Source organism: Cucurbita moschata, unplaced genomic scaffold (assembly GCF_002738365.1).
Source record: "Cucurbita moschata cultivar Rifu unplaced genomic scaffold, Cmos_1.0 Cmo_Scf00110, whole genome shotgun sequence".
Classification (NCBI taxonomy): domain Eukaryota; kingdom Viridiplantae; phylum Streptophyta; class Magnoliopsida; order Cucurbitales; family Cucurbitaceae; genus Cucurbita; species Cucurbita moschata.
In genome coordinates, this window is record NW_019268626.1 from 245,079 (window position 1) to 272,208 (window position 27,130).

At 34.7% G+C, this 27,130-nt stretch overlaps 1 protein-coding gene and 1 non-coding gene across 2 annotated transcripts; one reads left to right on the top strand and one right to left on the bottom strand.

Annotated features, from left to right (window-relative positions):
* Nucleotides 1-1,415: 1,415 nt before the first annotated feature.
* Nucleotides 1,416-2,383, top strand: LOC111439814 (uncharacterized protein At1g10890-like; the record flags this gene model as incomplete). Its single annotated transcript, XM_023077321.1, has 3 exons — nucleotides 1,416-1,513; nucleotides 1,700-1,990; nucleotides 2,023-2,383. Coding segments are annotated over exons 1-3 (750 nt in total), but the record flags the coding sequence as incomplete, so codon positions are not given.
* A 7,631-nt stretch (nucleotides 2,384-10,014) lies between these two features.
* TRNAQ-UUG lies at nucleotides 10,015-10,086 on the bottom strand. The gene has a single exon. It is a non-coding gene; the product is annotated as a tRNA-Gln (tRNA).
* Nucleotides 10,087-27,130: the final 17,044 nt, after the last annotated feature.

A 27,130-nucleotide genomic window follows, 5' to 3' on the forward strand; every position in this document is an offset into this window, starting at 1 on the left:
ACTACTTGTGGAGAGGGAAGAATTTGCTTATACTACGGAGAGGGAATTTGATGAATTCCTCAAAAGATAAGAGCTTATAGGATGGCGGTAGCGTCCCATGCATATGACGGAACTTCTTCACAATTGCAATATTTGACCAATGAATATTGTTGTCATTTATAGCTTCTATCACAATAATATAAAATTTGGGGTCAAAGCTTATATGGGACTGAAAAGACCATTCTCCACATGCTTGTAGATTAAATTATATCTACCACCTCTGAAAGTTTCCACGGCAAACCTCTCTTCATCATTGACATCCTTAATTGGAACTAGATTTTAAGGCAAATCTTCTCCACGACTCACTTTGGAACACTTTTATAGATAGTTTCAACAAACTTACTTTGCTCGTGAATACTTTAGAGTTCAATATTTATAGTTGGAGAACGCTATTCAAATTGATAGGGTCGAATCTTACAACAAAGTCTAATTGAGCCTCCCTCTATTAGGAGATAGCTTCGAATCAAATTCTTTAGTTTGGACAATGGTTGCATTGTTTTAGTCAAACAACCGAGACTAGTGTACTACCAATAGTATAAACATTTTGTACGTGTATTTTCTTACATATTAACAATTGTATACAAATAATAATTAAATTTATGAGTAGAAGTTTGGATGGAGTTTTATTAAATAGGTAATCTTAAATTATATCTAAAAATATATAAGATTTTTTTTATATACATCTAGGAGAACAAAACAAAGATTCAAGAAGATGTCATTCATGCCATGTTTTAATTTTTATTCTTTCTTGTTTCCCAAAGATTAAAAAAAAAAAAAGTTATCCTCTCTCAAATATGGTTCGTTATTTGATTATTTTCTCAGTCCCAAGTATCAACGTCCTTTAAGTGTCAATTTTTGTTCTCCATCTCAACATAAATTAAACTTATTTTCGTGAAGATATCTATTTATAAAAGCAAAATATCTCAGAGTCACAAAGATAAAAATGAGATAAAGATACGAGACATAAATATGATACCAAATAGATATGGTAAATGTTAGGATTAGATTTGATTGAGTTATTTGGATTAGATTTGATCTAGTTATTTGAATTAGATTTGATTTAATCATTCTTCAATTGGATGAGAGATTTCTCCCAATTCTTCTGATCTTTCCAATTTTCTTTTTCTGTTCCTAACAATTTGGTATCAGAGCCATGCCCTAAACTAGTTAAAACTAGAAGCAGCAGTCTTCTAAGTGTGTCATAATAAAAGTATGTCGATGGAGAGTCCACTTGTGCAGTCTGCTGGAGGAAGGAGTCAAGGTCGTGGAAGCTTTAGAGGTAGAGGAAGGGGACGAGGCAAACAAACCTTCAACAATGCCATAGTGGAGTGCTATAACTGTCACAAGCTAGAACATTTTCAATGGGAATGTCAAGCATGGTTGTAACCAGAAAGGGTAATGTACGGCTGGAAGTGAACGGAATCATAATGATAATCACAGGAGTGTTCTATGCGCCAGACCTGAGGAACAATTTGTTGAGTAGTGGTAAATTGCAAGCAAATGGGGTTACCTTTTTGTTTCAAAATGGAACATACAAGGTGTTTCATCCTGAGAGAGGCTTAATCATAGAGACAAAGATGTCTTTGAATCGAATGTTCGTATTGCATGCTATATCTCAGCCTGTAGCAGACACTCAAACTCAATTGAAACTTATGGGAAGAAGTGGTTCAAGGTCTCTGTCATACACTCACCACTCCAATTCCTATCGCCATAGTCAGAGAAGCAGAAGGGACCCAAGTCCTTCCCCCTATCATTCCACTACCCATTCTAGGAGAAGCAGCCGTTCAAGTTCCCTCAGCCGCCAACGTAGAAGTAGGTCTTCCTCGTTATCTCCTTTCCCCATATCGTTCAGTTCCAGTCCTAGTTGTGCATCCACTGATCGGAATCATTCCATAGAGAAGCTTAAGAAAGAAGAAGAAGAGAAGAAAAGGCGTGAAGTAGAGTTGAAGAAGTTAGAAGAAGATGTAGCTAGGACGATGGAAGAACTAATTCAGAAGAAGATGCAGCTAGGAGGATGGAAAAACTAATTCAGAAGAAGGTTGAAGAAAGGCTAAACTCTGAAGCGACTAAATTAGAAATACAGAGGAGAATAGAGGAAGGTCGCACAAAGTTGTTTGATGATATTGATGTGCAGCTTGACAAAGAGAAAGAAGCCGCTTTAACTGCTACAAGACAAAAAGAAGAACAAGCACGAAAAGAGAGAGAAGAGCTAGATAAAATGCTGGAAGAGAATAGAAGAATGGTAGAAAAAGCACAACGACGATTAGTTCTGGAGCTGCAGCGGAAGGAAGAAAAACAATATTGTGAGCTCGAGTTGATTCAGAGACAAAAAGAGGAGGCATCTCAGAGAACTAAGCTAGATGATAAGAGTTTGAGTTATGTTGTGCTGGGAGTTAGTGAAGAGTCAAAAGCTTACGGACTCTATGATATAGAAGCGGCAGATGAAAATAATGATATAGAAGCGGCATATGAAAATACTGCAGAGTAAAATATTTCATCTGGCTCTTTGGCTGAAGCAAGCTCTCCTAGCTCGAATAAGTCGAGAAATAAGAGACCACCAGTCAGGATGAGAGACTATGCAATAGGAGAAGATTTTTGTGAAGATGTTCATGAAGCAGTCTGGATGAGAGACTATGCAATAGGAGAAATTTTTTTTTGGTAAGAAGACGATGAAGCTCAGCCATGTTTACCCCTACTGAACCTGCAAACTTTGTAAACTTTAAAGAAGCATTGAAGAGTGAGAAATGGAGGCAAGCTATGGATCTGGAGCAATAAACAGAAATGGCACATGAGAATTGATGAAGTTATCCGGTGGAAGTTTGGTATGAGGTCGTAGATATAAACTGATTACTATTCGTGTTCAGTTTAAGGGAGGGGTTGTTAGGATTAGATTTGATTGAGTTATTTGGATTAGATTTGATCTAGTTATTTGAATTAGATTTGATTTAGTCATTCTTCAATTGGATGAGAGATTTCTCCCAATTCTTCTGATCTTTCCGTTTTCTTTTTCTGTTCTTAATAGTAACATGTCATTCTTAAAAAACTAGGACACCGATGTGATAATGATACATTAATTAAAAAGAATTATTTCAAAAAATTTATCAATTTTATATTAGACATAAATTCATATAAATAAGTTTATATATTTGTATACTTAAAAAAAAAAGCTTAATGTAATTTTCACTCTCAAAATATATTCAAAGAAAAGTTTCTGATACGATGAATTATAAATTTGTAATGTATCCATTGTATTAACAAGTGTTCAGTATATGCTCAACACGTGTCAGATTAGTGACACTGTTATTCTCATGCTTTCTTTACACCCATTTAAAGTAGTTTGAAAACTAGCATGTCAAATATTATAATTGACTAACTACAACTTCAATTTTGTGCTTTAAGGATGGTTTTGATCAAAGAGAAATAAAATCTTTAATTTAGAAAGTCCATGAATAGCCAAAAGTAATGACTAACATAATTAAAAAATAAATAAATAAACATAAAGCATGAATTCATTAAATTGACTAATTGCTAACATAATTAAAAAAATAAAATAAAAATGTAACAAACACACCGAAGTAAGATTAGGAACACAAGTAAAAAAAAAAACAAAAACAAAAACAGCCAAAAATCAAAATTTGGAAAGTGTTAAAACAGTTTTGATATATAGACATTTCAAGACTTTGCTCATGCAATATTTCCATGAAATCTAACACTAGAGCATCATAAAATTTAGAGAAATGATTGAAATTGATGTCATGTTCATATAGGTTGACTTTAATACAAAGGACAAATCGAACTTTCTTAAGGATAAATTAGGGACACCAGCCTAAGCTAATCAGGTAGGTGGCCTTACCATCCGTATGGTTATAATTGATGCTGACTGTGCCCGTGGTTCTACAAGTTTCATATATATTGATATGTGTGAAATGTTTGTGAATCGATATGCTTATGATATGTTATAATATGTGAATTGTATTATAGTACGTACGGTACCATGTGTTCAATGGTATATTTGAGATAGGATACGAGAAGGATGCACTAAACGTAATGTAACGATACGAGTAAGACATGTTCATGAAATGTTATGGTTTGGTTACGTATCGAAGTGATATGGGTATGACAAATTGATAAAAACGATATGGTCACGATGGATTCATAAAACAATACGATTAGGTTATGGGTAGAAAGTGATAGGATTATGATAGATTGATAAAACGATAGCGTTAGGATACGTTCCTGTAACATTATGACTAAGGTACGTTCAGGTAACGACACAACTATGATATGTCTAAGGATGTTAAGGCTATGATAAATTAGGGAAGGATATAACCACGAAGTTTTTACGATATGATATGATTATGATATGACATGTGAAGGACGGATATATATCCAACAAGTGTCAAAGAGGGACATGAGAATAAATTATTCTCAAGCTTTCTTTACATTGGTCAAATAGTATTTGATAAGCCTTTAAAATTAAGGGTTTTCTTTTTTCTTCTTCCTTCTTTCTCCCTTTTCACCTTTAATTTTTTTTTTAAATAAAAAAAAGTTTAATGTGAGAATGAAGAAGTTAGAAAGGAGAAAGAAATGAATGTAATAAAACTTTTCCGTCGGTAGGAATGGAAATGGTGAATGGGTCCTTGACGATAGTCGACCGCTATACTCTAGTTTTGGATGTAAGTGCTGATTATCAGCAATATGAGTTGTGTCAATACCACACCGTTATCAAGAGGAAGTAAAGTAGAGTAGAATAGATCAAGTGATTCATTTGTTGAGAGTACTGTAAGAGGCACACAAGTAAGAATGTTGGATATAACTACTCTTTCACATCTGAGTGTTGGATATAACTACTCTTTGTTGAGAGTACTGTAAGAAGCACACAAGTAAGAATGTTGGATATAACTACTTTTTCACATCTGAGTGTTGGATATAACTACTCTTTCACATCTGAGGGATGAGTCTCATAAATCGAACTACAATATCAAAGAATCTTCAGGTGAAGGTGATTGCTTGCAATGGTGTCTCCGTGGTATCCCAGACACATGTAACATGATTTTTCTTGCTCAAATATAGCTTCATTTGTCTTAAAAGTTCACTCTTGAGTAATCCTGGAAGGTTTCTTAATTTGCAGCCTCGGGTGAAGATGATCACTCCGAGGTGGGTTTGTTAGTGAAGATGCAATTGTATAATCAGGGTTTTATATCAATGGTCCCATTTATATCTATAAATGAAATTTGTGGTGTATTTTTTGGAAATTCAACAATAATCATCGGTTATTTGGTTACCATTCTAAAGAAATTCAACTTTCGACCTTTTGTGAATGCTCAAAGCTACTTGCAAAGTACTGTCGATTATGATCCATAATACTCACCGACTCGAAATTGAGGTTTGTTCATGTTGAAAATGTGACAAACCAAAAGACAAGATGCTAATTAATATTATTTGAGATTGTTGTTGTAAATTCTTCATCTTTGAATACATATTTTGGTTGGCTTATGAATTTTTCCATCTTTTAAAAATATTAATTTTTTATTTTGGCCCTAATTTCATAATAGGCGATTGAATCACAATATTGCAATATTTTAAGTTACTTTTAAGATTAAAGGTCGATGAATAAAGTAATTACTGCAAGTTCTTTTTATGCATCTTATTCTGATCTAGCACATAAATGCTTCCTAATTATTTTATTTATTTTTTTATGAATTAGGTTATGAAGATCATTTGATTATAAAAGCTTTAATTCAAACAATATTTAATAACTAATCATTTTAATATTTATACTCAAATATACTAACAAGTACTAGTAACACTAGTCTCGATGACTTAAAGAATACAACTATTATCTCGAACTATAAACAATTTAATTCCAACCTATTCTAATAGACAAACGCTTTATTAGACTTTATTGTAAGATTTCACTTCATCAATTTAAGTAGCGTTCAACTACAACTACAAATATCAAATTCTTCAGTATTCATGAACAAAATCGGCCTAACAATGTCTCTTGGAACTATTTACTAAAGGTGTTAGAATGAGCCTTGTGGAAGGGTTGCCTTTAGATGCTTTAATACCAATTAAGGATGTCAATATCCTAGTAGTGCATAATGCAGGAAGGTTCGTAGTTGAAAAGAATAACGAGAATAGTGGACATCGTTTCATCAACAAGCGTGTGGTGAACGGTCTGGTTGGTATGGCTAGAGAATGTCGTCCTCGCAGAATTTATATTATTGTGATAGAAGTTATAAATAACGATGATATTCCTTGGTCTTTTATTATAAAGGTGCAGAACTTTCTTTTTGTGCATGTGATATATCCATCGCCACCTATTCATAAGCTCTCATCTTTTAAAGAAGTTCTCGAGTTCCTTGTCCCCAAGTAGCAATACGACTACTAAAATGCTATCTCTACTTATAATAAGCTCTCTCTCTCTCGAAATATATGTGGGTGTGTTTGTGGATCTATTACTCTCTTTTATTAATGAAATATGACATAGTCATAATGATATTATGAGTATCTTTTCTATCCCTCCCTTACTTATCGCTATATAAAGAATATGAAGATTATAAGTAAAAGTGTACAAGTAATTTGTTACTTTTGAACTTAAAATGCTTATAATTCAATTTATCTTTGTTATCAACAATAATTATCAAACGGTATATAATTTTGTCCAAGTAAGGTCGCTTCTCATTCCCTGTATGATATCATAACACAAAATCGAGCGGTAGGGTTAACGATAAAATGATAACAAAAACCCATTCGTCGAACTAACTATAAAGGAAGGGTTGGTTGGAAACCATGTCTATACTTCTTTACTTTAATCACATTTAACTGAAGATATATAAGAACAACAGAATATGGCATGCCCAGTCAAAACAAAAAAAATTTCTTGCAATGTTATAGTTAATGAATATGGTATGCACAAAGATCCGACGTCACACTTCATGATTGGAGACCAATACAGTGTGAGCTATGGTCGTCCATACCCTCCTTTGGTTCAATTGTGTCAAGCAAATGTTGCAGCAAGCAAAGAGTTTTTAATAAGTTCACTATTGCAAAGAGCTCGGTTTAAGGCAGAAATGTCTCTGATGTGAAAGGCGCACTAATTCAACGAGATTTAAGTAACCATGAATAAGACACATGATACAGTTTGTAAACGAAACGATGTCCATGACTCTTGTTATTTTCTTCCATTACAAACCTTCTAGCCTCTTGCACTTTTTTGTCATTGACATCCTTAATTGAAATTAGAATTGAAGGAAACACTTCTCCACAACTCATTATGGAACACCTTTGATAGATAGTTTCAACAGGTTTACTTTGCCGAGGAATACTTTAAAATTCGATATTTATAGTTGAACGCTACTTAAATTGATGAAGTGAAATCTTACAACAGAGGTTAATAAATCGTTTGTCTATTAGAAGAGAGCTTGGAATTAAATTTTTTATAGTTGGGATAAGGGATGTTTTAGTCGAACGAAGTATACTTTTTAGTTTTAACATAAATTAATTTTTTAGTTTAAAATAAATTGATTTTTTAGTTTTAATTTTAGTCCAAATAAATTAATTTTGATGTGGTGTTATGTATTTTAATAAAATTAATATTAACTTAATCAACAAAAATTTGTATTGTTTTTTAAATTATAATCTAAATTAATAAAAATACCATTAAACTTTGCATTTTATCTAAAAAAAATACTCATAATTTTTTTTTTAAATACGGTTGAATTTTCAAAAAAAAAAAAAAACATCAAAACTACTCTTTAACTTTCAAAAGTGTTAAAAAAATGATAGATGGGGAGAAAATTGTGTTCATGAGGAAAACATTGAAGGTTATTTTAGGGGAAAGTTTTAAAGATCAGTATAAGATCTTGAAAACATAACAAGAAGTAATATTCTAGCTTAAGGTCGCGATTAAGTACCTACTAGTGGGCTACTTACTAAGTTTTACTCACTCCATGTTTATCATTTTTTTTCAAGTAACTGAGAGTTGGTCATGGATGAGAGCGGACTTTGGAGTGTGGGCCATGGACTAACCACTGTTTTTAATCTAGTATTTTTTGTTCTTCTTTTGAGTCTACTTCTTGTTTTGTGTTTGTAACGAGTATGTATATGTAACACCCAAAAAATGAAGGAAATTATCTCCCATAAAATAAGCCCTTCATGAAAGACCCAAAGGATTGAGAGGAAAAAAATTAAAGGATTAAGCAAGAACAAAGGACTTAGTTAAGTCATTCGTGTACCCTAACAAGTGATTTCAAGGAGTTAAAGGCCTTTTGAAAAGGATTGGAAAGGAAAAAGTAAATCAAAAGGGCAAAAAAGTCATTTTATCAATTATCAAGAATCTTTACGTATTTGTAATTCGTTATGTAGAAGGAATCTCAATATTCAAAAAAAAGGGAAAAATGATTAAAAAAAAAGAAAAAAGCGATCAGAAATTTGTAGAAAAATTATGGATTTTTTCAAGAAAAATATTATAAAATATTCAGAAAATGGCAAGTTACCAAAATACCACTGGAAGAATGGATAATTACAGAAATGCCACTCTAATTAGAATCAGAGCATCTACCGTGACCATCCGAGAAAAATCTTTCGAACTAAAATCTCGACCGTCGGATCTCTTCCAAAATTTGATATGATCTAGAATGAACACGCACGGATCATCACATCCAACGAGTAGTATTCAAAGCCAAGGTCGGTAAGACTATGATTGGAGTTGATATCTCCACAAAATTATCCAGAAAGTTCGATCTCTAAATAACGAAGATTCTGGAGTTCTCAATGTCGGTTTAAGCTCCTCCTATAAGGTCGGAAGTAGGAGCAACAATACGGAATAAGAGTCGAGAAAGGTCGATCCCCCAATGGAAGGCAATAAGCATTTAGATTGTGGGTCTCCTACTCTCATATTTCTTCCAAATTCGAGAGCAATCCTCCACCATTTCTCTTCAAACTTATTCCTAAAGTTTCTCAACAAGATTACCCACAAGTTTTATGAAGGAATAGAGTGCTGAAAGTGCTCAGAAACCATTCTCCCAATTCAATCCGCCATTGAAGAACTTCAAGAAAAACTTTAAAATCCAATCCGAGGATACATGATGACTCGTCGAGCAAGAATGATTCGAATCAATTTCTACACCTCCAAGGAATGCTTCCATAGAAGACCACGAAGAAAAATAACCTCGAGCGCGTGCCAAATTGAAGGAAATTGGTTTCGAAACTTGATGAAGGAATCGAGAGCTGAGACGTCGTAGAACAAGCTACTCACGAGATCGAAAATCTGGCGTTTCAAGTGAGTTGCATACCGAGAACGATTTTTAGAAATTAAGGTCCTACACTCAAAGACGTTCCTCCAAACCAATTCCTTTAGCCTGAAGGTAGGATATGGAAGGGGTTTAATGAAGAAATAGGGCCTTGAAACCCCTAGAATCGGCTACCCAATAAGAAATCCTTTGTTTTATCTCCAGCGATAAATTAGATTTTAGATGATCTTTGGTAGCGAATATCTTAGGCTACGATCCACGAGAAGTTATCAAATAAATCCCTAGCCCTTTCTTGTAACATCCATCTTTAAGTTTCACGAAGAAATCGAGGAGAGAAACGCTGTAAATGTGGCTGTACAGGCCGAGTTTCAGATGGCGGCGATGCGAAAAATGCGCATCTTCTTCCTATTGAGAGGAAGAAAACGATGATATGGCCAGTTCAACTAAACTGTCCAAGTCAACTCAAAATTTGACCTTTTCTCGGGTTTTCTCAGTAGATCTTATTTTATGAAATGTTGTATGAATCCTTATTTCGAGAGGTTATATAATGTAATGGAGTTTGGGAGTTATTGGAAAACTTTAGTTAGCGAAACCAAGATATGGGAGAAAATGCTCATCACGTTCCATATGACTTTACCTCCCTAGGATAACTAAAGTGGTATCCCTGCCTCTAAGGTTTAGTTCCTGAAAAAAAGAAAATTTGTGTTGTCGTTCTTAAAGGTCCTACCAGGAGTTGAACCCAGGTCGTTGGATTCAAAGTCCAAAGTGCTAACCACTACACCATAGAACCCCTTGTAAAAATTTATTTTGGAATGGTTTTTCCTATTTTATGCAGATTCCACAAGAAGAGAGATCCTATCACGAGTAAAACTCAAGTTATTGGATTCAAAATTCTAGAGCTGTTTTATCTAACTCGTTGTGATCTTGAGCACCTTTAGAGTGGTTGCAGAAGTAACCTCCAGTGTTGATTGAAGCTCTTAGAGAACATGTAATTTTATATATTTCTTATAGTTAATTTATGTATTGTTGTATATTACAAACAAATTGAAATAATACTTTACATCCCAGTTTTTCTTTCTTCCGTGCAAAACTTAACATTAAAACTATATTATTTCAATATTCACTCGAGAAACAAGGGGTGAAAACTATATTATTTCAAACCCTCCATTATTGCTTCTACTTTGCGTGAAAATGCTTTCACTAAATCATGTTACTAACTGGTTGGTTTTGTTCGGTTCAATTCTTGGGTCCACTAGATTGAATCGACCTAGCTCAATTAAACCCTTGATAATATAAAAATCATAAGTTTCTTAAATTACGTTAACTAAAAGTTTAACCCCTATTTTTTTTAGAATATTTATCTGTGTGTCTAATTGATCTCTAAATGCTTGGAAGTATCTAATAAGACTTCTATTTAAGGAACTTTTCTTTATAAAAGATGTAAGACTTGGTTTATTATTAAGGAATTTCAAATGAGTGATTTGATATATCACAGAGGACAAAATATTTATTTGTTTTAAATATCTTATGTTGACCATTCTTTTTCTAATGGCATTAGATTGAATCTCATTAATAACAATATCCCAAAACTCAGGTAAAGATGACATCAAAATTAATACTTTAATTTCATCTTCAAAATTTATTTCCACTTGACTCAGTTGACTTATAATCATAATAGTCATTTATTCAACAATAAGGATGTTAGCATGCATTTGGAAATGAACCCATATTTAAAAAATTTAGATAAAATAGAAACAGAATTGTAATCTCAAAGACAATGATACTATGTGAAACTAGCCTCAACTTAACTCTGAGGGGCGGTAAACCAATGGTTCCTTCACCCATGACCCATGGCCCAACTCCTAACATGGAAGGGATAATCTAGAGAATCATTCCAAGACCCCTAACGGATGGGTTACAAACTCACATTATGAGTCATGACCCATTTTCGGTGGGTTCTCGAAGCACCGATTGCAAGTTAAGAGAGGTTGAAAACAAAGTAGAATGTTTTCTCGAAATAAAAAAAGAATTAAAATATAATGAACACATATATTTACATTTACATTAATATTCAAAGTATCAACAATAGTTGGTGTTGTTTGTCCTTAGTTACAAGATTCATTAAGTAGCCAAATTGTAAGTTTTTGACCATGTTCATAGTGGGTGCTTGGATACCACACACCACACACTTTTCTTATTGATTTCTTGATTTTTGTCGTGAACAGTGACCCTTAGGTTCTAAGTACATGGTTCTATGTGGTGGAGGACTTTGGAATAAGGTTTGGAATTGATAATTATTCTTATTTCTTTTCCTTTAGACACTTGGTGGTCGGCTTTGTCCAAAATAAAAGGGCCCAAGGTTTGGAATTGATAATTATTCTTATTTCTTTTCCTTTATACACTCGGTGGTCGGCTTTGTCCAAAATAAAAGGGCCCAACTAGATTTGAATTGATGACCTCTTAATCTAAAGTCAAATGCTCTACCACTAAGCTAGGGACCCATTTTACATGATTTCAACCTTAGTGACCCCTTCTACAGAGTGTCAGTCCAAAAGTGTAAAAAGTGTCTGTCCAAAAAAAAGGGCCCAACCAAGTTCAAACAGGTGACCGGTCAAATTCTCTACCACTGAGCCATGGATCCATTTTGTAGGATTTTAACCTTAGTGACCCCTTAGACATAGTGTCAGTCCAAAAAGTGTAACAAATTTCTATCCAAGATAGAAGGGCCAAACTAAGTTTGAATTGGTGAATCTTGATTAGCAATCAAATGCTCTAACATTGAGCTATGGACCCATTTTGTATGATCTCAACCTTAGTGACCCCTTCTACAGATTATCGGTCCAAAAGTGACCCTACCGAATCGGCTATAGACCAATTTTGTATAAATTGGTGGATTACCTATCGAGAATTAAACACAGGTCGTTAGATTGAAAGTCGAAAGTGCTTACCACTACACCATAGAACCACTTGTTAAACTTTATTTTGGCAGCGATTTTGATAAGCGCCAACAACGCTGAATTTTGAAAAGCTGGAGGTCATAGTATCCTTACAGACTTTCACAAGGTGTTTTCAACTTTTTTTTATAGGTAATTGAACTTTTGAGTCCATGCAAATGATTGGTTGGATTAGTATGAGTTTGAGAAGACAGAGGAGAGAAGAGAGACTTTGTTAGAAACTCTCCCATAGGTAATCTCCCAAGGTGTTTTCAACTTCTTTTATAGGTATAATTTTAAAATCAAACCACAACAAAATTTACTTCTATCTAGCAAAATTATTTTTTTTTTGTTTGAAACTAAATTATTCCCTTCTTTTTCTAAAACTAAATTTGACTCTCGAATAGATTTTAATAGTTTTGTTAATTAAATTTTCTTTAAAAATGTTTGTACACAGGGTACAATGGAAAGAATACTTTTTTTTTTTTACTATTTTTAATTTGTATGGTATTATTGGAGGCTTTTGAATGAAATATGATAATTGATTCTCTATCCTCTTTGACAATTTTAGATACCTCCATATCGGATATTTGATGCGTCACGTTTCATTATGAGATCTGCCCTTGGGTCAATAAGACTTAAGTAGAGAGTTTATTTGACTAATGATTTGATTTTTTTGGGTTGTAGAGATATCCCTTACAAATCAAGACTTTGTATTATTTTGAAGACACTCATCAAGACATTTGTAAATGTGTCTGATATCTTGAAGGATATAAGACACGTAATTGAGAGAACCTAAAATTTTTTTGAAGTTGGCTTTGTTAGGATACGTCATCACCAAAGTTTGAGACAAAGACCATTGGGTGGGTTTTAATAAGGCTCAAATAAATTTAAAATCCAAGAAAACGGACACAACTATTAATGAATGTACACAACTAGCTGATTTCTTTTGATTACATTAATGAATGTATGTAGATGTTTAAAGTGTTGATCTTAATGGTTTTAGAAAATATCAACACATCATCAATATAAACCATCGAAATTTTTTGAAAGGATTGAAAATATCATTCATAATCTTCTGAAATTGGGATGGAGAGTTTTTTAGCCTCAACAGCATGAAGTTCCTCTCATATTTTCTAAATTGGACATAAATGCTATTTTATATTTGTCCTTTTAGGAAATTAGAATTTTCCGAAATCCCAATTTCATGTCCAATTTTATAAAAACATTTGACTCTAAATTCTTTTTATCAAATCATTTTTGTTTTGGATTGGATATCTTATTTATTCTAAAACCTTATTTAAAGGTTTGTAGTTAATTACGGGTATCAGAATTTCTGGTTTCTTTTCACCATGTTGTTAACCTAAAATGTCAGACATGACCACATGCTCTTTGAAGACCGCTTCCTCTGCAAAATATCACCTAAAATGTTGGTATTTAGGGTTTGATGCTTTTTTACTTAACCCTAGGGTTCTATTTACGGTGAACTTGTGATAATTTTTGTCAAATTATATATTTGAACACCTAATACATTAAGATATAATATCTTATTTAAATAATATTAAAATGTCGTAGAATATCATAATATATGTTTTATTAATATGAATCTCATTCAAATTTTAAATATATATTTTTATTTAATGTTTATGATACACACCAATTATTTTAATATTTAACATATCAAATACGTTAATATATTTTGATATTATAGTTCAAGACTATAGGAACTTGTTCAGAGGACCTGAGAGTTACGTTGGCCCACAATGCATCTCATGGATGATGCAAAACTATGGTGACGCTTGAAGATTAATTGTATAAAAAACTTGTCATGCACCAAAAAATCATGGGAAGACCATTGATGGAATTGAAGCAATCGACACTCCTCTGGATGGGTTTCCAATCAAAGACCTAATGTTTGATGTCGACTCTTTTGAAGAAAGAGCCACAGGATCGAACAACAAAACGTGGCGATAGCTCTGAGAACTCTATCACACACATAAAAAAACGTGACGAAGAGTTAGACATTACATAGAAGATCTGACTTTCATCAGGGAGACCCGAGTTTGATTCTCGATAATGAAATTTTATTTTCTTATTTCTTTTATTTTATAGTTTCATCTTTTGTCACCAATTATATTTAAACTTTACCTAGGTTTGAGAAGCACTTTAATGGATGAGTTTAATAGTATCTTAAATTCAAAAGACTTTTATGAACTTGGTTTGAGAGACACTATAATAATCAAGTTCAATAGTATCCTAGATTAAAAAGACTTTTATGAACTTTTAACCTTTAATAGTGTTATGTCATAGATATTTGGTTCAATTTCAACAAGTGACGTTGAGGTCATTCAAATGGTTAATGTGATAATCCGATCATTTTCAAGGTCTCTTTTGTTGAACGCCATCATGGCTGAGATGACTAAGATGAGCACCAGAGTGAGTTTGACAAGGAGGGTCGTAGAGAACCACACCCTAAGCCAAGCTCATGTTGGGCTTAAGAAACTGAAAATCCAAAAACACAAACTCTTAAATGGGAACCCGGATGCAAGGAATTAAAAAACTTTATTTTTGACGTAGAACAATACTTGAAGGTTACAAGAACTTGCTCATAGGACCTAAGAGTTACGTTGGCCACAATGCATCTCATGGACGGTGGCGCTCGAAGGTGGATGATATAAAAAATGAGTCATGCACCATAAACTCATGGGAAGATTGTTGATGGAATCGATGCAATCAACGCTCCCCTTGATGGGTTGCCAATTAAAGATCTAACGTTTGATGTTGACTCTTTAGAAGAAAAAGCCACACGATCGAACACCTCGAAATGTCACGGTAGCTCTAAGAACTCTATCATACGACCTGAGAGTTGAGGGCTACAGGAACTTTCTCATACGACCTGAGAGTTACGTTAGCCGCAATGCATCTCATGGACGATGCAAAACTAGGGTAGTGCTCGAAGGTGAATGGTATAAAAAATGGGTCATGCACCATAAACTCATGGGAAGATCGTTGATGGAATCGATGCAATCGACGCTCCCCTGGATGGGTTGCCAACCAAAGACCTAACATTTGATATTGACTTTCTTGAAGAAAGAGCCACACAATCGAACAGCTTGAAACATCGCGGTAGCCCTGAGAACTCTAACGCACGCAGGGAAGGACGTGTCGAAGAGTTAGACATTAAGCAAAAGATCATGCTAAAACTCTTCAGCGATCTGACAAAAGACTTCAGGACATCAACACAAAAAATCCATTGTCGTCCAGCGATCAAGATATCTGGCTTTCAACCAGGAGACTTGGGTTCCATTCTCGACAATGGAATATTATTTTCTTATTTCATTTTATTGAACAACGTCATGGTTGAGATGAACAGGTGATTCAAATGGTTAATGCGATAATCCAGTCGTTTTCGAGGTCTCTCTTGTTGAACGACGTCATGGTTGAGATGAGCAGGTGATTCAAATGGTTAATGCGATAATCCAATTATTTTCGAGGTCTCTCTTGTTGAACGACATCATGGTTGAGATGAGCACCCGAGTGAACAACGTCATGGTTGAGATGAGCAGTTGATTCAAATGGTTAATGCGATAATCCAGTCGTTTTTGAGGTCTCTCTTGTTGAACGACATCATGGTTGAGATGAGCACCCGAGTGAACAACGTCATGGTTGAGATGAGCAGGTGATTCAAAGGGTTAATGCGATAATCCAGTCGTTTTCGAGGTCTCTCTTGTTGAACGACGTCATGGTTGAGATGAGCAGGTGATTCAAATGGTTAATGCGATAATCCAATTGTTTTCGAGGTCTCTCTTGTTGAACGACATCATGGTTGAGATGAGCACCCGAGTGAGTTTGACAAGTTGGGCTGTAGAGAACCACACCTCAAGCCAAGTTCATGTGGGCTTAACAAACTTAAAATCCAAGAACACAACCCCTTAAATGGAAATCGGGATGCTAAGGAATGAAAAAGCTTTATTTTTGACGTAGAACAATACTTGAAGGTTACTGGAACTTGCTCATAGGACCTAAGAGTTACGTTGGTCGCAATGCATCTCATGGACGATGCAAAACTATGGTGGCGCTCTCATGGATGATGCAAAACTATGGTGGCGCTCGAAGGTGAATGGTATAAAAAATGAGTCATGCACCATAAACTCATAGGAAGACTATTGATGGAATCGATGCAATCGACGATCCTCTAGATGGGTTGCCAATCAAAGACCTGACGTTTGATGTTGACCCTTTTGAAGAAAAAGCCACACGATCGAATAGCTCGACACGTCGCGGTAACTCTGAGAACTCTATCACACACATGAAAGGATGTGTCGAAGAGTTAGACATTACCCAAAACATCATAGTAAAACTCTTCAGCGATTAGACAAAAGACTTTAGGACAACTACACCAAAAATTCATTGTTGTCCAACGGTTTTGATATTTGGCTTTCACCTCGGAGATTCTGGTTTGATTCTCTGAAATTGAATATTATTTTCTTATTTCTTTTTATTTTATAGTTTCATCTTTTGACACCAATTATATTTAAACTTTACCTCATTTTGAGGGGCACTTTAATGGTCAAGTTCAATAGTATCTTAGATTAAAAAGACTTTTATGAACATCGTACCTATGTTAGTGTTATGTTATAGATATTTGTTTCAATTTCAACAAGTGGGGTTGAGGTGATTTAAATTGTTAATGCGATAATCTGGCTATTTTCGAGGTCTCTCTTATTGAACGCCATCATGGTTGAGATGAGCACTTGAGTGAGTTTGACAAGGAGACCCGAATTTAAACTTTACCTACGTTTGAGAGGCACTATAATGGTCAAGTTCAATGGTATTTTAGATTAAAAAGACTTTTATGAACTTTGTACCTTTGTTAGTGTTACTTTGTACCTTTGTTAGTGTTATGTTATAGACATTTGGTCAAGTTCAACGAGTGGGGTTGAGGTGATTCAAATGGTTAATGTCACTTTATTTGATTCAAATTGTTAATGTGATAATCTAGTTGAATAGTTACAGGTTATTTCCAAGGTCTCTCTTATTGAACGCCAACAAGGCTAAAATGATTGAGATGAGCACCTGAGTGAGTTTGAAAAAATTGAAATAAAATCACTAAAAAAAATCGATAAAATTGAAAAAAAAATTAGCCTTATGACACTTCCTTCAACTCAAAGGGTAGTAAATCAAGGATTCCTTCGCCCAAGACCCATGATCCAACTCCAAACATGGTAATGATAAGCTAAAGAATAATTCCAAGAACCTCAATGGATGGGTTACAAACTCACATTACCAATCTCTACAACTGGACGTGTCATCGGCGTTAGAAGAACGACTGCATCAAAGCAAGTCATGGGAATAGAAGATCCCGTTGAAGGATGATAGCCCAACCGTAATCTTCAGCCCAACGAGCCAAGCTTTGGTAGAAGCAAGAACCCTTGTATTAAAGAAATTAACACCTTCTTATACAAAATTTGGATCAACCAAGAGATAAAACTAGAATTAGATGATGAGATCCAAGATTGAGAAACAAGATTTGGAACCTTTTTCTAAACTGAGTCACTTCACAATCGAACTTGATCAAGGCTTGATTGAATGACTGAGATGCAATCTACCACAAGAATTGCATGAAACATGAAACTTAGAAATGACAAAGATATGCTCATATTTCTATAAGGGGGATCGTCTCAACTTGAGATATCAATTTCATTGATCACAAATATTCTTTTACATAATAATTCGTGGGTATTTATAGTCTTCCAACAAAAGAAGTTAGTGGTGGTGATTTAATCTCGATCCCTTTAAATCTCCATACAAGACGAAGTCAATTTGAGCATTACAAACTTTATGAAATTAAAATAATAAATAAAGTTTTCTAACCACTCATGAAATGATGCTTGCAACTTCATCCACTACTTCAACCGTGCAAATATTTACTTTTGAATCTCCAAATGGTCTTGACTCAAACGAATCAGCTTGTTACACATGAATTGATGGTTGAACCTAGCCTATCCAATTTTGTAGATGAAGTATGAATGTTTGTTGAATCTTCTTGGCCTTGGGTTGTGTAATAGGTTCAGTTGGAACACCGTGATTCTTATCATCATCCCCCTCTTCAAAAGGATTCGTCCTCGAATCAGAAAAATCATCACCTACATCAAAAAGACTCAACTCAGCAACATTGAAAGTAGAATGTACACTGTGATTCTTATCATCATCCCCCTCTTCAGGATTCGTCCTCGAATCAGAAAAATCATCACCTACATCAAAAGGACTCAATTTAGCAACATTGAAAGTAGAATGTATTGACAATTCTAAAGGAACATCAATTTTTTTGTTCCAGGCAATAAAATGAGTCATTTTACTAAATGTCTTATGGAGCATTTATAATCAAATAATCAATTTTATTGTTCCATTCAATAAAATGAGTCATCTTATTAAATGTCTTTTGGAGTATTTATAATCAAATAAAGAATTCTTATAGAGCATTTATAGTCAAATAAAGAATTAGGAATCCACGATATCTTTAGATCTACAGACCCACTCACCCACTCTCACTCCTAATACAGCTATCCACGCTAACATTAAAATGAAAATTCATCAGTAAAATTATTTACGCTAATTCATTGAAATTTTAAAAAGAAATCATCTCTAAATTTAGATAAGATAATAAGAATCAGGTGTGGTGAAGGTAGAACCCTTCAAATCTTCAATATTACAGACTCCCAACTAAGCTATCCCCTATAAGATTCAAAATGAAAATTTTGAAATTTTAAAAAGAGATAATCACTAAATTTAGATTAAATAGTGGAGTAATTTTAAAAAGAAATAATCACTCATTTTAGATTGAATATTTAGGTTATGCAAGTTAGTCGATTTGAATTTGGTGGGGTGAACGTGGATCAAACACGTGACTTTCAGATCTTTAGTGACACTCTCCAAACTGAGCTATCCCCACTAACATTAAAAATAAAAATTCATCGGTAAAGACTATAACATTGAAAATGAAAATTCTGAAATTTTAAAAAGAAATAATCACTCATAAATAGGAGAAGTAGACAATTGAGAAACAAAATTTCAATGTTGCTTCAAGAATTAACAAAGAACGGAATGAAATCATTTTTCAACCCAATAACTGGGTTTGGATACATTTTCGCAAGGAGTGATTCCCATCTCAAAAGAAGACAAAGTTACATCCAGGAGGGATGACACTTATCAAGTCCTTGAAAGAATTAATAACAATGGATATAAAATGATCTTCCAGGAGAATTTTCAGCACATTCTACTTTCAATGTTGCTGACTTGAGTCCTTTTGATGTAGGTGATGATTTTCTAATTCGAAGGCGAATCCTTTTGAAGAGGGAGAAGATGATATGGATCACGGTTTTCCAAATGTTTCAACTAGATCTATTACACGATCCAAGGCCAAGAAGATTCAACAAGCATTCATTCTTCATCTACAAAATTGGATAGGCTTGGTTCAACTATTATTTCATGTGTTACAAGCTTATTAGATTGAGAAAGAACCATTTGGAGCTTCAGAAGTGAATATTTACACAGTTCAAGGAACAAATATAGTTGCAAGCATCATTACATGAGTTGTTAGAAAACTTTATTTATTTTTAATTTCATAAGCTTTGTAAGGGTAGAATTGTCAAATTGACTTTGTTTTTTTTTTTTTGGAGATTTGAAACAAAAACATGTGCATAAATTTCAAAAGGTATGGACCAGCAACTAAAAAAGATAGATCCACTACAAGGCATTTGGTCTAGTGGTATGATTCTCGCTTCGAGTGCGAGAGGTCTCGAGTTTGATTCTCAAAATGCTCCCAACAATTATATCAAATTGAAGCGTGCAATATAATAGATTTGAAATATGTTTTTTAAACCTTGAACCAAGAAGTAATTCAGATGGATATTTGGAAAAAAAAAAAAGGAAGCTATATTTAATTATAATTTACCGTGTCTTTATAACATGTTAATTAAAGAGAGGAAACAACAAGAATAAACAAACAAACAAAATTTGTGTATGTATGATTCTCTTCAAATCTTGGAAACTACGAGGATTCCTCTCCTTTCATGACATAAAGACTTACTTTTTCGGGACTTGACCATAAACAGTGAACAATAACATTTAAAGAAGGCCGAGGTAGCATAATTAGTGAACAATAGCATAATCATTCCATGAAGGTCGAGGTAGTCTTATAAAAGAAGATGAGGGTACCACTTTCAAATCATTGCATGAGGACTTGAGAAAGTTTTGTAAAAGAAGACGAGGGTACCACTTTCTATTGCAGAATTTCTATGTGAATAGAGAATGGACCATATTCTTGGGAGATAAGATAGAGCCTCGAGCCTAACTTCAAAGTCATTGCACAAATTGTTCTATGATTTTTTTTCTACGAACTCTTTGTTATGTTTTCCGCTGAAGGTTTCAGAAAAGGGACAGATTCTCTATTGCACTGATCTCCCAATAGAAGTTTTACCTAGGTCATCTGTCGTCACAATCCTTTTAAGGAAGATGCACCCAAATAACTAGTGAACAATAACATTTAAAGAAATTTCAGAGAGCAAGAAGAGGATTGTGATAGAAGTTGCTCTAGGTAAAACTTCTTTAAATGTTTTAGCCAATCATGACCTCATGATGAGGAGTCTCTTGGACAACAATAACATATGGACAACAAATGTCTTAGCCAATTGTGACGGTCATGATTGTTCAAGGCATGTCGCCCAAATAATCGGTAAACAATAACATTGCCCAAATAACCGCCTTGGACAACAAATTGTTTACAAGAATTGTTGAGACATGCAACATGCAACCACAGACAACACGCCTTGGGCAATCATGACTGTGACATCTGCCCCCACACAATTTATTAGATGAGGCTGACTTTAGGTCTCTCGATGCGCTTCCAGCTGATCTCATAATGAGGAGTCTCTTCCAACCTACTAGGTGCTGTTAAAAATCACTTCTCGGTTTGTTGAGTCTTCATGTCTTCTATGTTCGTGTCTTTCCTACTTTCTTCGCTTGAAACTTTTTCTTATTTGTATGACGTCATACCACCTGCTTCTACTTGATGTCTTCTTGGTAGAAATAATAACGTTTCAAGTTACTAACGCGGACAACAAGGTTAGTCCGCATCCATAAGAGCAATTGGATTCTATATGATGTCTTCGTAATCTTATGGATAATTTTAACTAGTCCATAGTATTTTCACACCAGTCTTTGGTTCTTGTTGCTTTGAACTCGAAGTTATTTGAACTTAACTTATATGAACTCTTTATTTTTCTTGAATTTATTGTGGTTGATGCTTCCGACTGACCCTTCTCTTCATCCGTCTAGATGATATTTCTGTGTGAACACGTGTTGCTTCAGTGGTTTATTTCTGTCTCCCTTCTTCAGTATCTGACCTTGTTTTTGTCTCTCCTGGTGGGGATAAATCCATTATCTGACCTTGTTTTACGTCGTGGTGTTCATGTAGTAGCAACAAGGTTTCTATTGAGGTTGGCTCACTCGAGCTCCCCTTTTCAATTACAACAATAGCAGCAAGCGTAGATTCATCATGGCTATGATTCTTTCTCAATTGTAGTATCGACATCATTTTCAACCCTCTTGGTTGATGGATGTTTTTCTGAATGATCGTCGGGTTAGACTCCATTACTACTACACATTTTGCTAGGGGCATGTAACTGACTTTGTGTTTCAGCAGGGCGTTCATTCCTGACACAATGTCGAAGTCATCCATTTCAACTATCACTAAAAATTTTGCCTAGTCCAAGGCTCCAGCTTGATTAGAGTTCTCATTGTGACTCTTAAGACAGGTAAAGCTTCCAATTTGACGGCGTTCATCTTTCCTGTATCTTGATGCCAAAGGATGTTAAAATATTTTGCATCGGTCTCCATCATGAGTTGTGGGTGGCTCTAGAGTTGACAATGGTGTTCCTTACTACTTTGTGCTTTACCCAAACCTCAACATACATAATATATATATATATATATTCATTTAACTATAGCACATATGGTCCATGGAAGAATTGTAACTCTTATGCTCATTAATATTATAATGGCTACTACCTAAATTATAACCTAAAGTTGATAATTGATGTCCAATTAGCCAACCCTAAATTTGTAATCATTGTGGAGTGATTGAAATTACAATGGAAGTAGTTTAAACTCCTAGTACCTTAAATGAAGTTGGTCTCTTCTAATAAAACACGAATTTCTCTTTAATATCATTAATACAATTATGCTTCATCTTGAACCTACTAAACATGAAACTAAAACTGCGTTCAATTTAACTCCATTTTATTGTCATCTTGAATGATGTGTAGGATATATTCTTGATTTACCTTGATATTTCATATTAGTTAAGCTTTTTGCAAAATCACAATTAGACAACAACAAAGATGAACTTGGGTCTATTTATTATTTTAAAGAAAATTTCTTTCTCCATCTTATTCCTAATAACTCTGTAACTAAATTCATATTATGTTTAGAAACAAATTTTTTACTTCCAAGAAGTAAAATATGCAACTTTAACTAAAATTTCATCTAAACAAATTTTATTGCCATACAACATAGATTACAATTATAGCCTTCAAACAAAAACTAGAGTAGTTGTGGTGAACGGGATAAAACTCTAGTGTTCATCCATAATATACAACCACTACCTAAATTATGACATAAAAATTTGAAAACATAAGTTGTAGTTGAAAATTACATAAAACAATCCCCTAAATCCAAGAACTCGTGTCCAATTAGTAAATCCTAAAGATAGTAGCTAACATAAAGTAATTGAAGCTCCACATGAAGTAATTTAAAGTTCCAGTTACTTAACTAAAGTTTATCTCGCTTTTAATGAAGCATGAGTTGCACTAAAGTTCATGAAATGTTTATAGACTCCAACTCTTAGTACTATTATGCAATTATATTTCATATGAGTTTGTCATAAATCAAACTATGGTACATTCAATACAACTTCATTTTCTTGTCATACGAAGCAAAATAGAAGAATTAAATCAAACAAACTGATGAACTGAGCCGAATAAATCCAACCCAACCCAAACTGATTAGTTTGATTCATTTGTTGGGTTGTAATTTATTTGATAACACTTGCATATTAGAACAATTCAATATTACATGCCTTACTTACAAGTAAAATACTAGACCATCAACTTTTAGTTTTATAGTCCAACAACCGCTCAAGAAAATAGATTTCAAACTTGAGAGAAAAAAATATATTGAGTAGGAGTTAAAAATGTTGCATTTTTTTTAGAAAGGGCATTTGGTCTAGTGGTATGTTTCTCGCTTAGGGTGCGAGAGGTCCCGAGTTTAATTCTCGGAATGTGCCCCTATGTTCATTTCTCAAAAGATGAGCCTCAGAGAATGCAATTCAGCAGCAACCTAGTGTATTATCATTTAATGATAATGCTCTTTTAATATCATTTACTTGTGCACTCCACGATATATCTTACACTAGAAAATAACTTCTATTCTTTTTTCTTCTCTCTAGGTAATTATCACAAACCCTATGTAAATAAAATAACTTTTATTTTTTTTCTGTAGGGTAATTATCGCAAACCCTATGTAAATAATTTAACAGCGGTCTAGATCCAAAAGATATAATAATAATTGCTCATGAATTTCATTAACAAAGAAAATAAATTAAATAATTATGATACATTCCATAAACAACTTAATATATATTTCATAATAAGGGCATTTGGTCTAGTGGTATGATTCTTGCTTTGGGTGCAAGAGGTCTTGAGTTGATTCTTGGAATGCCCATCCAAAAAAAATAAAAAAAATAAAATAGTTATCAATGGGGCCTAACCCAAAGGAATGCGTGGCAATGCACAGCTTCTACTTATATAAATTTCATATATAGACTAGCAACTAAGAATTATAGATCTATTACAAAGGCATTTGGTCTAAGTGGTATGATTATTGTTTTGACCTTAAGAGGTCTCAAGTTCGAATCTCAAAATGTCCCCAACAATATTATATGAATTATGCAAGATAATATGATTTAAAATGTGGTTTTTAAACATTGAACCAAGAAGATGAGAATAGAGAATGAAACATATTACACAAGAAGATGAGCATTATTACACAAATTGTTCAATTGTATTCTTTCTAGGAACTTTTCATTATGTTGTCCACTGTTGTCACAATTCTTTTAAGGAAGATGCGCCCAAATAACCGATGAAGAAGTTTCAGAGAGCCATAGGTTCGAATCCTGTCACCTTGATGTGGTATTCTCAGGGGCCGAAGTGCAAAGCCCCGTAGTCTATCCGTGGTCAGGAAGGCAGGCATGTTGTCTGCTGTCGTCACATAGGTCATCTGTCATCACAATCCTTGTAAGAAAGATGCGCCCAAATAACCGATGAAGAAGTTTCAGAGAGCCATATGTTCGAATTCGTCACCTTAATGTGGTATTCTAAAGGTTCGAAGTGCAAAGCCCCATAGCCTATCCGTGGTCAGGAAGAAAGGCGAACCGCGCACACTAAAAAAAAAAAAAGATCTTCTTTTCTATCACACATAGAATTGTCATTCTTTTGTCTTTTGAAACCTCTTACCTTATCAGTCATCAGATAGGTTTTTGGTATCATATATCGAGATAATTATTATGAAAAAGCTATTCCACTAGTGTGACTTAGAAACCCTTTCTTTGTTGTATCAGTCATCCTATTTGAATAGCCTGAAGTCATCATAGCCTCTCCACCAGTTTCGAAGACTCCTTCAGCATCAATGTGCTTCAATGAAAGAGATCAGACCCTTTCCTGAACCAGAATCGGGCACAAAACGTCGAGGAGAAAGTCGAAAGTGAGCTCTTTTCGCGTATATGCAGTCTCGAAACTCAATTAGCCCACGGACTGTCGCCTCAACCCTGGCGAGTATGAGTGCTTGGTAAGAGAGAATGTCGAATGAGAAAGACATTCGATTACGGCAACATTCAAAACTACAAAAGGGCACTAAACCTAGTAGAGGTCTTCGACCTAACGATAATGGAACTTCAAGCCCATTTAATCAATCCGCTTTGTACCTTATTGTTGACCAAATTTGATGCACGCTAGGCCTAAATTCTCTCTCAGTCACCCGGAGACGAAAGGAAGATCATATCCGAAGTTTACAAATCGACGAGAAAGTGGATCTGAGTTCTACACGCTTTCATTTTCAAAAGCTTCGCTTGCCTACGGTACTTTATTAAGGATGTGCAACAATACAGTCATCTCTCAGCCGTGTATAGAGAATTCCTTGATCATTTCCTTGGCGGATAACACAAATGAAATCGCTTCCCTGACCGCCCATCTTATGAGTCCATTCTTGTCTTGTTCGTTTGGTGTACTATTCTATACCTCTCTTGATTGATAGAAAGACGTTCAGGAGCTGGGAGGGCCTATCGTGAGGGAACTTTTCTTTTCACGGTAGGAAAAGGTAAAGCGGGAGCTGCATATGTCCACGGTGATCAAGGCATAGCGACTCCTTCTTTAAAAGAGGTTGGTTTTATCGAAACTGTTAGATCCGCTTTCGTTAAAGAAAAAATAGGAGCTTTTGGTTTGGCCGATATCGATTCGTATGGCAATGCGGACTCGACTCAGGATGTGGATTCTGCTTTTCATACTGCTGTTATGAGCCGAAAGAGCTGGTAAGCTATCTCGATAAACGAAAGGAAAAAACACGTACGGGTTGACCTTGTTACAAGGGGCGGGGGCCAACCAAAGAAGGTTAGTCGAACTAGGTTAGGACCTTTGATCCGGCTCAGCTAGGTTCTTCCATGCGAGAATGTATGCGTATCGGTATCCTCTTTAGGAACAGTTGCTTCCTCTTTTTATTTATACGTTTGGAGAAACCTGCTAAGCCCGCCTTTCTTACCAGGTGTGATTCAATCTTTCAGCTCAAACTTTCCTATTGTCCTACGGAAAAGGTAGGAGTACGACTACCTTTTCCTTTTCTTGCCCGAGCCAAGGGATCATTCAGTTTCTACCAAAAAGTTTGCTATCTATTAGTTTCCGTAATCGAATGTATTTCTCATTTAATGTTAGCTCCTCCAAGAGCTTCCTAGTCTGTAGTAGATGAAACCTTGGACTTCTATCGGACTTATAGCATTGCATGGTGAGCTCACCGTTGAGGGTTGACCTTACAGGAGATCGAGCAGCCTTTCTTTTCCTACCTAGTATGCTTAATTTGGGTTTAATTAAGAGTGAGTCGTGCAAGGACGAAGGAACTAGGAGGTTTAATTTGGGTTCGTTTGAACTAAAAAATGAACCAAAATTTTTCAAACGAACCCAAATTTAATTCTCACTAGCCCAAAGTCCATATGTGGTAAAAAAAACAAACCTTCCGTGGCCCAACTCTTATTTGCAGTCCGCATCCAACCATTTCTTTTTCAACCTACACGTATTCTCCAGGCCAAACTCACGTAACTAGTCACAAGATGCGGCCCACAACTGAACGGAAGACAAGTGTCACAATAGCACTCATGTAGTAGTGAGACAATGATTATGTGACATTTGTTCTAATCCAATGAACAAGTCAACCATGCAAAATTAAGATTGAACGAACAATAGCAGTGTATGCTCGAATCACGTTTAGAAGAAATATTTTAGAAAACGTGAGCGAGGAAATACGTTAAAAACAATTTCAAATAAAGCAATGTTATAAGCTACAAGTGAAGAAACAACAACTGGTCACGTTCTCCTATAGTACATTTTGGGACATTTTAGTCCTGATGGGTGTAGATATGATTTTGAGGACTAATCATACACCCCGTATTGGCACAACAATAATAGTAAAGGCCTATCTAAGATGAAAGCAAGTAAAAGGGGTTTGGAATGAGCATGCCACCATGAACCACAAATTGTTTACAAGAATAGTTGAGACATCTAACATGCAGCCACAGGCAAC